Genomic DNA, 16,868 nt, shown 5'->3' with positions numbered 1-16,868 from the left:
TTTCTATCTGATCGTTTGCGCGGTACGTTCAAACTTGAATGAAGTTTTGACTTGGTAGAATTACGCAGGTATCTTTTAATTACTGTAATTCAATTATTAGTTATCTAAACTTTCATTTTTTCGTTATTTCGTAATAGTTCTCTAATAAAATACTATAGAAAAATAATAGGTAGGTATGTCAGGTAATATAACGTTAGAGTTTCACTGAACGAGCACAGTTATTTTGATTGATTCTTTTAAAGGGAAGACAACATTTAGAAAGAGCGATCTCGTTCTTTTATAGCGATACGACAATATCGATGCGGTTATCCAACGAATACGAAACGACATCGCGTTAGAGTGAATCGAAATGGTCGTTTAAAAGGAAAAATTGCGTAGAACTCGAATGACCTGACTCGACCTCCGGACTTCACCAAAACCAATCAAGTGCACGGTTTGGAATGCCGCTTTGCTCGAGGTCTTCGACTTCCATTTGTGGAATGAACTCGAAGACCATCTCTCTCTCTCTCTCTCTCCCTCTTTTTCCTTCTTTCTCATTCTCTCTTCTTCTATATAGGGTGTATATATATGTATATTTCTTTTTTCCTTTGGGTCTCGCGAAACTACTACATAGTGCCAGTTCTCCTCCTCACTTGGCATGCAGGCCTGTTCACACTCTATTTTCTTCCCCACATAGGCCAATTTAGCTTTAATTGAGATTTTACCTAATCGCGTCCTTGATGAGTTCATCTAGGACTTATCTTTTCCATTCAATTTTCATTCATTCCACGATTGAATTATAACTATTAGTAAATGGCTACTAATGATTTATTCGTTATTTTGAAATTAGGATGATGCAAATAAAAATAAGGAACTTTAAATTTCATTCGATTCTGCGATGCAATTTATGAAGTGATTCGTGTTGAAAGGAGAACGATGTTCCTTACAAAGAAGACAAAAAACAAAATAAACGAAAGGAAAGATAGAAAAAGAAAGGGAGCTCGTGATTTATGATCATACTGGCTAATTACCATGAGGCTGATTCGGATACACAAGGAGATATAACGGATATTGATTCAATTATCGAGATTAATGGCGGCGAGTTTGCGAGGACGACGAAGATGATAATTTATTACAAAAGTATGTGAGAAAGAAAGAAATAAAGAGAGAGAGAGAGAGAGAGAGAGAGGGTGAACAAAATGAAAAATATTTACAAATGTTCTCACTAAAAATAATATTTTTCGTAGAAATTTGTGTAAGTTTGTTGAACAAGTTAACCGATCACGATCGATCTCCTTTGGTAGGAGTACACTTCTGGTCGGTAGAAAATCACTTTGATCTTTCGCGAGTCGACTGTGAGGGGACATGGCTGATAAGTTGTCACGTGACCCGTCACTGGCGGGTCCACTGTCCTCGTTACAAATTCGTCTCGCGACAGTTTCTTCGGATGGCTTGTCTTTGTTCGTTTCGCGTGTCGAGATCATCGTTGGATCGAGGAAGATAACTTCATGGTAAGACACACTTAGGCGATATCTCTTGCTTTTGGCTTCATCCGTCTCCTTGAAGCTTTGAGCGTAGGCTGAATCAGTCGGAGAGGGTATTAAGAGGAGTGAAAAGACGAAGACGATCGCGATAGTACGATCCTTTCCTGTCCTCTCTTTTCCACTCCTTCATCTTCTGTCCCTTCCTCCTTCTTTTTTTTTCTTCGTCCTTAACTTCTTCAGGGTACTTGGACCGACAAGAAAAAAGGAGCGGATCTCCTTTGCGAGAAACGCTCAATAATTTTAACGAGCCATCGAGTGAGTCGGTGCGTGCCTGCCACCCTTTTACACTCACTCCTCCTATCCTCCCCCTGACTACCCTCCTTCTTCTTCTTCTTCTTCTTCTTCTCCTCTGACTCTTTCTCCGTGTCCTCGGCTTACCGCCGTTTCACGACATTCGACAACGACTTCGTAATTTTAATTGGTATCCCAATATTCGCATACCTCGATGTGTCGCTCTTGGCAGACAGTTTTTATCTTTTTATTATATGACTCTCTCTCTCTCTCTTTCCGTTTGTCGCACTCCACTTTCGACTCACGTCATCTTGATAATACTCTTATATGCTTGTCTTTCTCTTGTAGCGATATCGATCGTATTTCGTGCGCGTTTGGGGGTTACTTTTTTAAGGTTCGTATAAGACAGAAGTATAGACTTTGATTTAATAATTATCATTTCGTTGCAATGTTTTTCTTTTTGGTCTATAAAAAGAATGTTGAAATATAATAACCTTAATTATATTTTTTAAGCATCCTATTTTAACAGGTATACATTTTGAGATTTTCATTAACCCTATAAATTTGATTTAAAACGTAATTTATTTTGTATAGAAATGAAAAAGAAAAGTGTATTTCTTATATTTTCTTTAGTTTCTAATATTAAATATATTAAATGATATAATATAACAGAGAATTATATATGAATAATCTTTCGTATTTCACTTGAATACAAAATTGAATGAATACAATTTTGCAAAGCAAACGCATAGAAAGTTGCGATACTAATTAGAAATATAAAAAGAAAAAAGAAAAACAAACAGATCTCGAAACCTTGTTTTACCGTCTTCTTATAAATCTTAAATGTCTCCAAATCGAATCTCAAAGGTGTTCTATCTCGAGATAAGAGTAAGAAGATCGACATACGTTACGAATGAATAGAATTTGAGAGAAACGTTTTCTATATGCAGAAAAGATCTGCTCCCGGTATTCGAGAGCTAATTTTCTCGTAGTCGAAGAACAGGGGAGTAAATAAATTCAGGGAATAATTTAGCCCAAGCGAAGGCTCAGTTCGCGGCGGTAAGCGAGTATGGGCGTGCTGGGATCGAGGATCGAAGCGAGGATATCGAAGCCTGAACCCGTCGGTAGCCTCGGGACATCACGAGAAGAAAAGCACGTTCTCTCTATATTCTTTTTTTTTCTTTCTCTCTTTCTCTCTCTCTCTTTCTCTTGCTTTTGCTCTTTCTTTCTTTCTTTCTTTCTTTCTCTTCGAGGCTCTTTCTCTCCTGGTCCAGCCTTCTATTCTACCTCTTCCACTTTATTCGACCCCTTTAAATGCCTTCTCTTCCTCGTAGTTTCGCGCACGTTTCTCGCCGATTCGCGCAGAACCCGTCCCTCTCTCTCTACCTCTTTCTCTTTTTCCTTCTCTTTCTATTTCTCTGACTTTTTTCGCAGGTGTATCGTAAATTTATTCTCCTTAGTAGAGTCCCTCGTAGATGTAGCCGATGCGATTATATCGAAGGACTCGATGGATAATATATTGCAATATTATTTGATCATAACTGTGAGCAATATGGGAGGAGGCTAACACCTCTTTTGAATTCATCTTGCATCCTCATTCTATTGCAGGAGACAAATATTCTTTCAAATCTGAACAAATGATAAACGTTTAAGAATTAAATATATATTACGTGTATGTTTTAGAATATTTAAGATTTTAATAATGTAAGATTACTAATACATCAATTAAAAAAATAATAATAATAGAATGTCCAATCCTCGTGTATATTCGTATAAAATTTAATGACAATCAGAGTTATCCGATATAGAATTCTTGAAATAACATATAAGAGCTTGTTAGCGGCATCGACAAAGGAAAGTATTCGGATTTGGTTCTACCGATGAAGACGTTCCACTCGAGAGAGAAAGAGAGAAGAAAAAAAAAAGATACAAATTTGTAAATAACATAAGAAAGGAGACAAAACAACTGTTTATAATCTTTTCTCCGTCTTCATGGCCAAACTTCTTCTCCTTCTCCTTCTTCTTCTTTTTCGTCTCCTAACTCGCAACAATGTTCAAGGATTTTGCTTCGTGTGCGCTTGCGATGCTATCGAGAACGTGTATCCTTTACACACCGTATACGACCGGTTACCGTGGTAGCTCATTAAAAGTCTTCGCTCGTGGACCGAAAGAGAGGAGGCTGGAGAAGGTGTAAGAGAAGATGAAAGAAAATGAGAGAAAGAGAGAGAGAGAAAGATATATACTACAGAGGTACCCTCCACTGCATCCGTTATTATTATCTATCGTGCTTTGCTCGTGTCAGAATGTCAGAACGAAATCACGACGTGTCGTCGACGTGTACGTTCACTCATTCTTCCTGTGTCATACGTTGTGAGTGTTCGATTAACCTCGACTATGTAGACGACATAAAGAAAACAAAAAAATAAGAAAGATCGACAATCGAAAGAGATACACTTTTAGAGTGTCAATACTAAATTTGTCATTTTTAATTATCATCTTTACCCGTATCATTGAATATATTTTTCGCTATTTTATATTCATTTTGTTTTTTTTTTTCATATACAATAAAAATGATCATATTTGTATATACTGTGTCATTGTATAAGTACTTATGATAATACTTCGTAGTAAAAATATTTGAGACGATTTTTTGTACAAAAGGTGAAGAAAAATTTTGAATTTCTTTGATGATCTCTTTCGAAATGTATAAAGATAAGATATGACATTTTAAACGTTTGCACGAGTACGTAAAGTTGATATCGGTGAGGAAGAGGTGGAAAACGAAAAGTTAAGATCGGATGAAACAATATGCCGGATAACAATGTGCCGACTTTGCGAGAAACAATGGTGGTCTGCGTCTCTTTCTCGTCCGTTTCTATGAAGTTCTATCTATATCTGTACCAAGAAGAAGAGATGGGCATGGAATGTCTGCACGTAGCATACCCGATCCTGTCCCTATCGACCTGTGGTGTTGTTCTTTTCAAAGTTGCTCTCGTTAAGTCCTTTAAAGGCAACGGATATACGACGATGCTGTCTACCAAGAAAGGTAGAGTACGTCAGAACGTTTCCTAGAATCTTGGAATTTTCTAAATTTGAACGATCTACCTTGTATATTTATCGTTATCGAATAAAATTATTTGTTGTTTTTTTTTTTTAGCGTTAGACAACAGGTAATTTTCTTCTGTTTATCAATCCTTCATAAATCAATTTATTTACCTATATACAATAACATTAGTTATAATATTATTTATACCAATATAATTATACTATAGTAATAATTTATTTTCTAATGATAATGTTAAAATAAAATTTTAAATGAACAAAATATTATCGAGAGTAAATAGACGTAATAAATAATATTATATGAAAAATATAACGTCTATCAATCAACTCGATCTCGAAATAAAAATAATTTCGATTGGTAACTTTTTATGGCGTGGCTCGAATTAGTATAAATATTCGATAGTAGAGAGAGAGAGGTATTGATCGGGCGAGGTTAAAACGATCGATTCGCGGAAACTTTAAGAAGATGGAACAGAATGGATTCTCTCGAACGAGAGAAAGAAAGAAAAAGAGAGGGGAGAGGTCGTAGTACCGGGGGCACGAGATTATCGCCCACGAAATCTGCATAAGCAAAAGTCGTGAACCATTAGAGTGGTCGGTTTAAAGGCGATTTTATGGCGTCCATAAACCACTGTGCCCTCTCTATAGCTTTTGTATTACGCAAGAATCAAGATCGTTAATGTGTATGTGTGCGGACCGTCGATCGGCAGGTGTTTCATCTCACTCTAGTCTTCTCTCATCGATAATACCAAATTAAGAGAGAGAGAGAGAGAGAAGAGAGAATGAGTAATGTCGAAATTTTCAATAAAAACTATTGAATATTGAGATGTTTTTTTTATTTACAATAGATATAAATTATGAAAAATTGTATACATTACTTATTAGCTAATTCAGTATAAATTATACTTAGCATAGCATGGTATACTTTTATTATAAATTTCACATAAAGTAACGCGTATTTAGATACCAAAAAAATTGGATTATAAAGGTTTAAGGAGAAGACATAAAAAAATAAGAAAAAGAATAAAAATAAAAAATATAAACCGAAGAGCGATCGAATACAGAAGCAACGCGTTCAAAAAGATACTCATGGATTTATATTTCGAGTCTCAACGGGATACTAAAGAAATTTAATGGAAGAACTTTCCGTCTATCTTCCTTGCTGTCGAAATAATTTACATTCGTCGTTCAAACGTATTTCCCTTTTCCTCTAACAAGTACTATCTAACTTTGTGTCCCGTAGAGAAAGACAGAGAGACGGAACAAAACCATCAACATTTTTAAGATCTAAACCTTCCAACTTTACGATTTCTCGTGGACCGTAAATTCGAATCAATGGTAAGACCTGAATAAATAATAATCTTGATGCGAGATGTTGTTGCGAGAAGGGATAATCTTGATTTCTCGGAGGTTCGGCCATCAAATAGAATCGATCGTAAAATTTATCGCTCGAAATAAATATGCACGATATTCACAAGAACTATGTAAAATATAATGAGAATATATAACGAATAAAAAGGTTTTCTTGCGCGTGGTCATTTAACGTTTTCGTAGTAGTAGAATTGCTACCGGAAATAACGATGATCTTCAAAGTGAATCGTTCGCCGCTAAGTAGGATAAAACCAAAGAGGACGTCGTAATTTAATTGAAAAAGGAAACGAGAGAGAGAGAAAGAAGAAAATAAGAAGAAGAAGAAGAAGAAGAGACGAGAGATATAACATAAGTGCGGTTCTTCTCGATCGAAGTTTTGCCGAGGAAGCAAGCCGCAGGACGAGTCCGAGAGCGAGTTCGGTCGCGAGAGCACTCATCGAGAAAATCGTTCTGCCGCAGATAAAGTCGTGAAAGAGGAAGAAATCCGATAAAAAGAAGGAGAGGGAGAGGCGAAGAAGCAAAAGAGGAAGAAAAAAATAACAAGAGAAAGAAGTAGTAGTGGTGGTAGTAGTAAGAGGAAATAGGGTAGCACCGCACGCGAGGAGCCAAGGTGAGAACGATCGAAAAAAAGATCGAGAAAACAACATCGGATATTATTATTATTATTATTATTTGGATCTCTTCTTCTTTCTATATTTAGAAGATTTCCATATTAAATGATCAAGACAATATATTATTACACGATTCGACAAATATAATTTATAGTTTGGTATAAAAACTTTATCGAGTAATAGCATTCGTATGATTTTAATTCGAATCAATTTAATCGATAATAAAAATTATACATTTCAATAATTTTTTTTATGTATTCTCAAATTGATTACATTTAAAGAAAAATTTATTTTCTAATATTATATCGTAATATACTATTTGATCATTAAAATAAGTATTATATCGTCTCAAGCTAATATTACATTTATTTTTATATTCAATCTTCATTTTCCACGACGATCAAATAAATTTTGTTAATTCGTTTTGGGAAAGCTACCACCGATACGTTCAACGTAGTAGACACCGAAATTTATTCATTATTTAAATTTTAAATTCATGGAAATAAATACGTATATATATATATATATATATATATATATATATATGAGCATACATATATATATATATATATATGAAAGAAACGTTTAAAAACGTGCTCGTAAAGCAGGAGAACGAAAAGTTTGCTTTTTCTGTAGCTGATCCACCTTTTTTCTCTTTCTCTTTCTCTTTCTTTCTCTTTCTCTTACTCTTTCTTTCTTTCTCCATATTCTTACTCCTTTTACATACTCGACCACCGAGAACGTATCGCGTTTAAACGATTCGGGCGACATTCCTGGTCGCGCCAGAAACGTCTCCTCCGTTTCTCTTTAATAAGATGCTTCGAGGCGAAGTGCACTTAAGCCGAACAAGTCGAATATGCGAACGAGAGTCGGGGGGTTTTCGCGTAGCCTTTTTCTCTCTTTCTTTCTTTCCGCAGTTCATGTTCGGATTCGAAGGGAGAAAATGAGAAGAATCGTGGAGGCGAACAGCTATTAGCATTTTAAATACGAACAACATTTCGGCCCACGAGTAAATTCTTCCTTCTTTCTTTATACTCCTACTCTTTGCTCTCTTTCTACTATTTCTTTTCGTTTTATTTTATTCTCGTAATTTCATTAGAAATCTGTACACGCAAAAATTGTTTTTGTTTATTAGATTTACTATACGTTGTCAGGAGTCTATGATAACGAGCCAATAAAATCATTCTTGCCTGGAATAACTTTTCTCATAACAACATCAAAGATCGAACGTTCGAAAGAGAGAGAGAGTGAGAGAGAAATTCGTAGTAATATAACTTTTTTCTATCCTCCTCTGCACCTTCGAGTACTCGCTCGTTACGATAAACTGCACGGAACGCGGTGATTCGCCTTGCGGCTTTTCGAGAGAATTGAATCGTCAAAAGTGATTTGTTAGATAATCGATCGCAGTTGATGAGCCGGATCGTGAGAAATAGAATTTCGTTTGGAAGACAAGTTCAACGGGTCTAGTTTGTATTTTCTTGGGCAAATGAGTTACACGAATAAAAAAAAAGAAACAAAAGAAAAACGATAATAAGATCTATCCGACAATTCGTTCTCATTGATTTTTAAAGATTCGTTTTAAAAAAACACGATATAAAATAAATTGTTATCTTTTATCTTCGTTTATAACGTTAGTTGGATTAACATTCAGGAATTAATTAAAAAAAAAAGACATTCCATATGTTGACGTTTGTTAAAAGAAAACATTCAACGATATAGAGGAATCTGGTTCCTGTCGTTCCAGTTCTCTCTTTCAAGATTGAAATTTTTCATCGCCAGATGAAAGGATGATAGAAGGCAAGAGGAAGGATAAAAGATAGATGAATGACAAAGACGGTCACCGTGAAACGATCGCCGTGTCGAGCTTATCTTCATCTGACCGGTAGCAGAAGAAGCTTCCTTCACTGATATGTACGTAAGTACACAAGTACGCGTATAAAACGTGTCTAAGCCAGCTTGTCTATTCGTCAAATGCTCTCCTTCACCGAACCACTACTCGTCATTCTTCCTATCGTTCGATCTCAGATTGTAGTTTCTATCTCTTCTTCTTTCTCTGTTTCTTCTTCAACTATCATCGTCATACGTGATCATACTATGAGTGTAACGGTATACGTCGATACTTAAAACGATCAGAGTAAATATTGATGATATCCGAAGTTTGATCGATCTTATTCTCGACAATCTTGACAAAACTAAAAACACATTCGTTAACATCGGCAACTGTGAAACTTCAAATACATTGTCCAATAGATACACATTTTTTCCATTTTTTCGATAATCAATAAGATTTGATTGATTTCTTTTATATTTTTCTTTTTAAACAAACGTGACTAATATCGCATCGAAAGTATTAAAGATATAAAGGTATTCGTTATAATATAAAAATAAATTATATGACGTGTAAATGTCTGTGTGTAAATGTAAGATTGGATATTAAATTAATTATTAAAAAAAAAAAATTATTCATAGATACGTCTGATTGATTAATGATAGAACATTTTACAAATCATTTTATATTTCTGGTCGTAAAAATAAATATTGAAAGGTGCAAATAAATTTATAATACAATAGAAATAAACGATACGAATGAAATAAAATATTCGAAAAGAATGAGGATACTTATTATTTAAATCGTATTTATCATCCAATGATTAATATATATATATATAAAATATCATTTTCGAATGTACATTGCTATAATAAAAATAAAAATAAAATAAGAGAGGAAATAGAAGAAGGATAAGAATACCCGGAGGAGAAGGAATATGCTATCTAAGAGGCGTAGTATGTCCATCTCCGTCTCGATAAGCATACATCACATCGTCCGTGGCTAGAAGATAACTCAAGAGAAGACGTCTAGCGAGTATGTACCGAGTATGCTTCTGAAAAAAGCGACCCACGCATGCAAACCAGATCTCTCGTAAGAACGTCTGGAAGTCCTGAAGGTTTCAAGAGTGACCGATGTCAGATCATTCAAGAAGAAGACAAGAAATGTGTCTTGTTATGCGAGGAAGAAAATACACGCTTCTACTTATTCATCAAATTAAACGATCACGCATTAATCCTATTATATTTATTCATTAATTTCATTGCAAAAACAAATAACATGATTACTTTCATTCCTAACATGTAAAAAAAGGAAATTAAATAAGAACTTCGTTTCATCGGGTTGGGAAACAGTTGAAATCTATTTGCAAGGATGTGATTTAATATAAAAAAAAAGAAAAAAGAATAATGGACGAATCTCGATCGGAATTTCGTCTTATTTACTGGCTAGAATCTCATTTGTGGCGCTCGATGATCCGAACCAATTTAGATGGCAACTTTCAAAGAGTCGGCCTCGTTTAGTCCTGTCTTCACGTGAAACGAAGAGGAACGGGAGATAGACTTGGATAAGACTTGGAAAGTTAGAAAAAAAAGAGAGAGAGAGAGAGAGAGAGATAGAGAAAGAGAGAGAACGCAGATCGGTTGGATAAAGTCTACGAGTTGGAGGACCATGGCACAGGATCTAGCAGGAGTGTTGCTAAAGAAAAGATAGAATCTCTCACTGGACTTTGCGTTCTTATATTTTATGTTACATACGCGCGGACTCGCGTTTATACGGCTGTCCGTGGCCTTTTGACATCCTACGAATAACGAGAAACTTTGTTCTTTGCAAAACGATATCGGTATGCGATATCGATCGAATCAAGAATTTATTTTGTTCATTTTCTATATTGCTTTCTTTCAAGTTACGTTCAAATACGATTATCAATAATTATTGGGTAGATTCATAAATATAATTATTCTTGTATATAACTAATATAAGAATTTTATTACAATAAAATGATATATTATAATTAAAATTTATAGTTTTATCATTTTACATAATTATTAAGTTCTTTAACTGTCATTATGAATGAGTAATTATACAATATTTTGTAATTATAGTCTTTCAAATATTTACGATAGTTATTAAATTAATGAATAAATAAATGTGTCATTTTATTGTAATAAACTTTTCACTTACAACGATACTTACACAGTTATGAATCGATTTAATATTTATCGACGCAATAATTACAGATAAACAAACAGTATTACTAAAATAGTATTGTACAATGATACGACCATTCGATTAATTCCATGTTTTTTTCTTTCTGCTGTGCTGCATGAATTCATAAGAAAAAAGTACAGAAAAAATAAGACTAATCGACGATGAAAAAGAGAAGTCGAGCAACTAAAGAAGAACTGGTCGATTAAGTCGCATTATCGGCCGGATCGATTAAAAGATCGATTGACTCGACGTATCAAACGATTATCCCCTGGAGATCGTGCGTTTAACGTTCATAATATACTCTTGTCGAAGAAGAAAAGGAGTGCAAAGAGACGCAAAGAGAATAAGAGAAAAATAGAGAAAGAGAGATGCGATGAACGAAGAGAAAGAAATAGAGAAAGAAAGTAGAGAGAGAGAGAGAGAGAAATAGAGCTCAAATAAGAGCTGAGAGATAACAGAACGTGGCAGCCATTGTCCAACGTGGACAATGCAAGGCTGCTGGGATTGTGCTAGGAGCAATCTACATCTTCAATAATATATCATGCTCTTTTCTTTCTCTCTCTCTTTCTTTCTCTTTCTCGAAGTAGCAGAACCGCTTCTTTGGATCGCATAACTGCATCAACCATACATACATACGTATATTCGGCTTCTTGTGTCGGTGATACAAGCATAAAGGTCTTCTTCGCAAGAGCGAACGTACGGAGATTTACTCGCTCACACATACATATACATACATAATAAATACATATACGTATATACATATGAATTTTACGAAGAGATCTACTGTGCCGAGAAAGAGAGAGTATTGAGATATCTCTTATCCGGACTCGGAAGAGTACGACTCCTGAATGTGTCGTTTCATAAAAGCAGGACCCTAAAAAAGGACGAAGTTAACTACGCATACATACATACATACATACATTCATACATAGATACGAATAAGTATATACGTGCACACGTCTTAAACCGCAAGTCGACCAAGTTGCACTCTGCGATTACGCTTCTTTATTCTTTCTTTCTTTCTTTCCCTCTCTTTCCTTCTCTATCTCTTTCTAGGTGTTTTTACGAAGAGAACTGAGCTCGCAAAAGTACTCGCATACATGTGTTCTTGCTCGCGCGAGGACAGGCCTCTGACTGCTACTAGCGAACCGGAGAAACGTGAACTCGCGTTCCGTGTGAACACCTGGAAGTGTAACTCGCGAGATCGCGATGCGGATAACATTGTTTCGTCGTATATAAAGGAATCGTTTTATATTTCTTTCTCTTATGTTTTTATATATGTCTATCTCTATATGTTTCTTGTTTTTTATATTTTTATATTTAATCGCTACGCGATGACGATCAACTTTTTCTATCGTATCTTTATTCCTATCGAAATTAATTCTCGAAATTCGAAGTTTGATGTCTCCTACGAAATGTGTCAATTCTAGATTATTCTTTCTTGAAAATCTCTTTCATAAAAAAAAACGTTAGCGATATGGATGAAGATTAATAAGAAAAGTAATCGACTAATTGGCAATTTAATATCATAGAATCGTTTGTAGAATAGTTTTTAGTGAATACTTGAACGTAATGAATAGATCGTTTTGTGAATAGTTAACGTTTTGAATAGTAATCAGTAATCATTCGATCGATGACGAGGATTGGCATGGAATGAATGAAGACATTCAAAGACCACCAGTGTGTGGTCATTTTAGAATAAAATATTTATATTATTGTAGAATTTAATGGTTGAATTAAGATCTCTGATAAAGTAGAAAAGAAAATCAATATATAAGTAATAATATCTAATTGTAAATTATAATTCATACGCATGATTTGATTTTATTGTTTGAAGATATAATTATTAGTTTGTATCTCAAAAAGGAATGCCCGTTAATTTTCATAATAGATAATTATAATTAAAAAAACTATAAAGATTGTTTATCAAAACTTTAATTATCAAATCTTCGTGAACGTACCGAACAAATTCGTGTCAATAAAAACGAATTCTTTTTCATTGAACTTGATAATGGTATGTATGTTCAAAAGAGGAACGGCCCGATTCGTCGAGCAAGTATGTTTTTAGATCGTGCAAAAGAAAAAGAAGAGACAGACAGGGAGAAAAAGAGAGAGAGAGAGAGAGAGAGGAAATCCTTTCTCATTACGAAAATGCAAGTCGAGACGAAGAAGGAGAGCCATAAGGGATTACAAAGGGCTTCCATAGAGATTCTCTCTCTCTCCTCTCTCTTCTCTCGCAGGTCCGTCGTGCAAAATCTTGAATGCCCAAAGATCCTCTTTCCTCGAAGCTCTTAGCGCTATTTAGCGGATCCTTTTACGGGACAGCACGTCCCAACAAGAAAGGCGAACGGTCCGATGAAGGAACGAAAGGAGAGGACGAAAAAGGGAGGAGAGGTCAGCGGTGAAAGGGACGACAACGAAGAAGACGAAGAAAACGAAGGAGAAAAAGTAGCCTAAGAAGAAGAGGAAGAAGAAGAAGAAGATGAAGCCGAAGGTGGAGGTGGAGTACCAAAATGGCGATGGAACGAGTCGAGGGACAAGATAAGCCTTTGTACCCAGAGACGGGAGGCCACAAGAGAGCCCGGAGCACCACCGGATCCTGTCTCATCTCGGTCTCATATTTCGCGAGTCCTGCTATCATATTTTACTCGGCCCTTCCCCTTTTCCGCCACCCTGATGGCCCATGTGTGCACCACCAAGCTCTTCGCCTGCTGTCTTTCTTTCTTTCTCTTCTTCTTCTTCTTTTTCTTCTTCATTTTGTTCTTTTTTTCCTCTCTTTTCTTCTTCTTTTCTTTTTTATACTCTCTCGCTTTACAGATCGTCGAACGTCTCTGTCGGGACCCCTTCTTCTTTCATTCGAGAAAGAGAAAGAGGAATGGAAAATTTGACAAAGGATGCGATAGTTGAATTAAGCTAAGTTCAGAAAAATTTCATCTATTCTTCAATGGATCTGTGAAATATGTTTTATTCGTCGAAGTAATAATTAATAATGTGTAACGAACGAAGGAATAAATCTATTTGAAAATATTTGAAAAACAAAACGTACTTTTTTAATCTTTGCTGCATTACGTTTATTTAACAATGCAATTAATTTCTGTTCTTTCTTACGAATTAAAGTTATTCAATATTTTAAACATACGAACTCGTCCTTCATCCGATTATCATGAGATTTCCGTTCGTTTGTATACAAAGATCTCTGCTTCAAAAGAGGATGGTCCCTCGGTAACACGAAACGAGATTAAATTTTGATACGAACGGACGCGAATTAATCGGTCACGATCGAATGACCGAATAAAGCGGTTCCGGTTAAATAATAACCCTTGTTTTGATATGCTAATGAACGCATATCGATCATCATTTCTCTCGAAAAATCTTTATCGATGAAAAAAAAACAAAAAAAGAAAAAGGAAACACGAAATAAAATTGTAACTACGATCGAATGAAATTAAAATTTCAAATGCGAAATGAATTGAAAGTATAAAAAAAAGAAAAATGGGATATAATTTGTAATTAATTTGAGAAAACTTTTTTTGAAAAAAAAAAAAAAAAGAAAGAAAAGGGGAAATTTAAACGTTACGATGCTGATCGTCGTTGGTCGATAATATCGATTAATCGTTTAAAAGAGTAATTTTTAAAAGAGGAAATAAAGAAGAATCGATCGGTTGGACCCTTAAATTAAGGGTCGCCGAGAACGTGTTAAACAATTAAGCCTGACTCACACTTGGCTTGCGAGGTTAAAAGATCGAATGAATCTACCTCAGACTGCATATTCTCTCGTAACACTAACTGCACTGTGTGGCGCTATAGCTTTCTCTCTCTCTCTCTCCCTCTAACTCTTTTTTTTTCTTTGTATCATCAGATAATTCACGAGTCGTGAGACTGTCATCTCGGAAGAATTTACCGACGACAACGTACGAACGTGCGTCTGTAATAATTAATTTTTCTTTCCAAAAATAAAACAAATAAGAAAATATATTTTCCGTCATCTCTCATAAGGTAATATCTTTAAATTATTTCATACTACATATACTTATATGAAATTCGAATTTAAATAAATGTATAATAATTAATATAAATATTTAACAATATAATTACTGTATAATTAAATAACGTAAGTAATGTTGTAATACTGTATAATGAACATATTCTTTAACACTAAACGTACCATGACCGGTTTTAAAATTTTTTGGCAGAATTTCTTAGTGGTTATAGTGCTATTTAAATGAGTCAAGAATTCTTTTAGCATAAATGGTATATTTTTTGCTATACATATGTCTTTTTGAAGACGAGTCATTTCATCCGCAGTGGTAGAAATAGTTATGCATAAAGCTCGATACGTTTAGTGTTAAAAAAACTGATGAAAAATTCAATTTGACTTTAAAATAATTATTAACATTATCAACTACTTTGTATTACTGTCGTGTACGTAAAGGTTGAACACACCGTAGCATATAAAATGCTATGTTCGAAGATAGAAATATATTAAGACGTTTTGTCCACACGAGGAAATACGTGGAAAGCGAAATTTACGACTATGCAAAGAAGGAGAGAGAGAGAGAGAGAGAGAGAGAGAGAAGTAAAATCGTCGAACGTGTTTGTCGTATAGAAAAGAAACTTACCGGGCATACAGACGCAACGAAATGTTCCAGGATCGTCCAAGCAGGAACCGTCGTTTTGACAAGGGTGGGACTCGCACTCATTCACGTTCGTTTCGCATCTCGGTCCTGTGAATCCTTGCGTGCAGTTGCAAGCAAAGGATCCGGGCGTATTCACGCAAATACCGTCATGCTCGCAAGGAGAACCTGCAATAAGAAAAATCAACAAAATTTATGAAGACAAATTTATGTCAAACGTGTCCAAATTCTTTCGAAAGTATCCAACCATTTTTTGGAAATAAATTTAAATTTATTCAACGTGCCTTTTTTCTCTCCAACAATTCCTTGAATTTTAAGATCATATAATATAGTATATAATTATTATTAAATATATTTATATATATATTTCGAGAATAATAAGAATTTTCATTAACATTTATTTATTATCATAATTTGTACTCTGTTAACTTGGATCTAATTATTTTTTGGTTTTTTGATATCAATGCTAGCATACCACTTTGAAAGTAATTAATAGTTGCACACACACACACACACACACATTGATTTATTTTATTATTTAAATATAACTTCACGCCAAGTGATGATCTTATAGTGCACAGGAGTAATAAAACAATATTTGTCTAATAAAATCTGAACGGAACAAAAGAGATCAGGATCCGTTAAGCAATTTTATTAGATTATATGGATATACACGTATTCCCTGTTACTTATTTAAAAAATCATAATTATACAAAAAAAAGAAATATTCTCAAAATGTAATGCGTGAAAGAAATATTCAATCAATAATAAACATCTTCCTTGGGATCCTTTATTCGATTGAATTGGAACGTGTCCAAAAAATTCCCCTGTGGAGGTTGCCGTACGATAAGGTTTGTTACGTTTGTATCCATAGCGGAAAGTCGAAGTAAAGTGAAAGTTGAGAATCGTCCAGCTAAGCGACGTCTCTCGGGAAAGTTTTTTTCCCACGAATAGCAAAGATCGAAGGTGCTCCTTTCGAAGGAAGGAAGGAATGAACGAATAAACGAATAAATAACGAGAAAGAAAAAGAAGAATGAGAATTGATAGAAAAGAAATGAGATAAGAAACGAAAGAGATCGAAGATCGTCCTCGAAAGGGAAGAGTCCGAGAGTCCTGATCGTCTTCCGTCTCTTTCCTTTCTTATTCAAGAAACGAGAGAGATTGCTAATTAAAACTGTCGCGGAGGTACGGACGCGAGTCGCATAATAATTAATAGCGAAGGAGCGGCTCGCGGTAAGGTCCGTGTAAGGTCTTAAGGTCCGTGTAAAGTTGCAGGTGCGCAGCTCCTGTAGAACGGCTCGCGATAGCACAATTCTCTCCCCCTTAATTGGCCAACTCGATGAAATTTTTCGAACGGGTAGAGCTAGATCGTTTTTTTAACGAGAAATAAAAAGAAAGA

General features: G+C 34.9%; 1 protein-coding gene across 3 annotated transcripts in view; it reads right to left on the bottom strand.

The window, feature by feature from the left end:
* LOC122521571 (neurogenic locus Notch protein) overlaps positions 1-16,868 on the bottom strand; it is a 174,411-nt gene that overhangs the window by 15,484 nt on the left and 142,059 nt on the right. For all 3 annotated transcript variants that reach the window (XM_043642440.1, XM_043642485.1, XM_043642498.1), the window contains one exon: positions 15,455-15,637. In XM_043642440.1, coding sequence (XP_043498375.1) covers positions 15,455-15,637 — 183 coding nt within the window. The remainder of the gene's footprint in view (positions 1-15,454; positions 15,638-16,868) is intronic.

This window comes from Polistes fuscatus, unplaced genomic scaffold (genome assembly GCF_010416935.1).
Source record: "Polistes fuscatus isolate 324 unplaced genomic scaffold, CU_Pfus_HIC Scaffold1, whole genome shotgun sequence".
NCBI classification, from domain to species: Eukaryota; Metazoa; Arthropoda; class Insecta; order Hymenoptera; family Vespidae; genus Polistes; species Polistes fuscatus.
The sequence above is the reverse complement of the archived record's forward strand: the minus strand, read 5'-3'. Positions and strand labels throughout refer to the sequence as shown.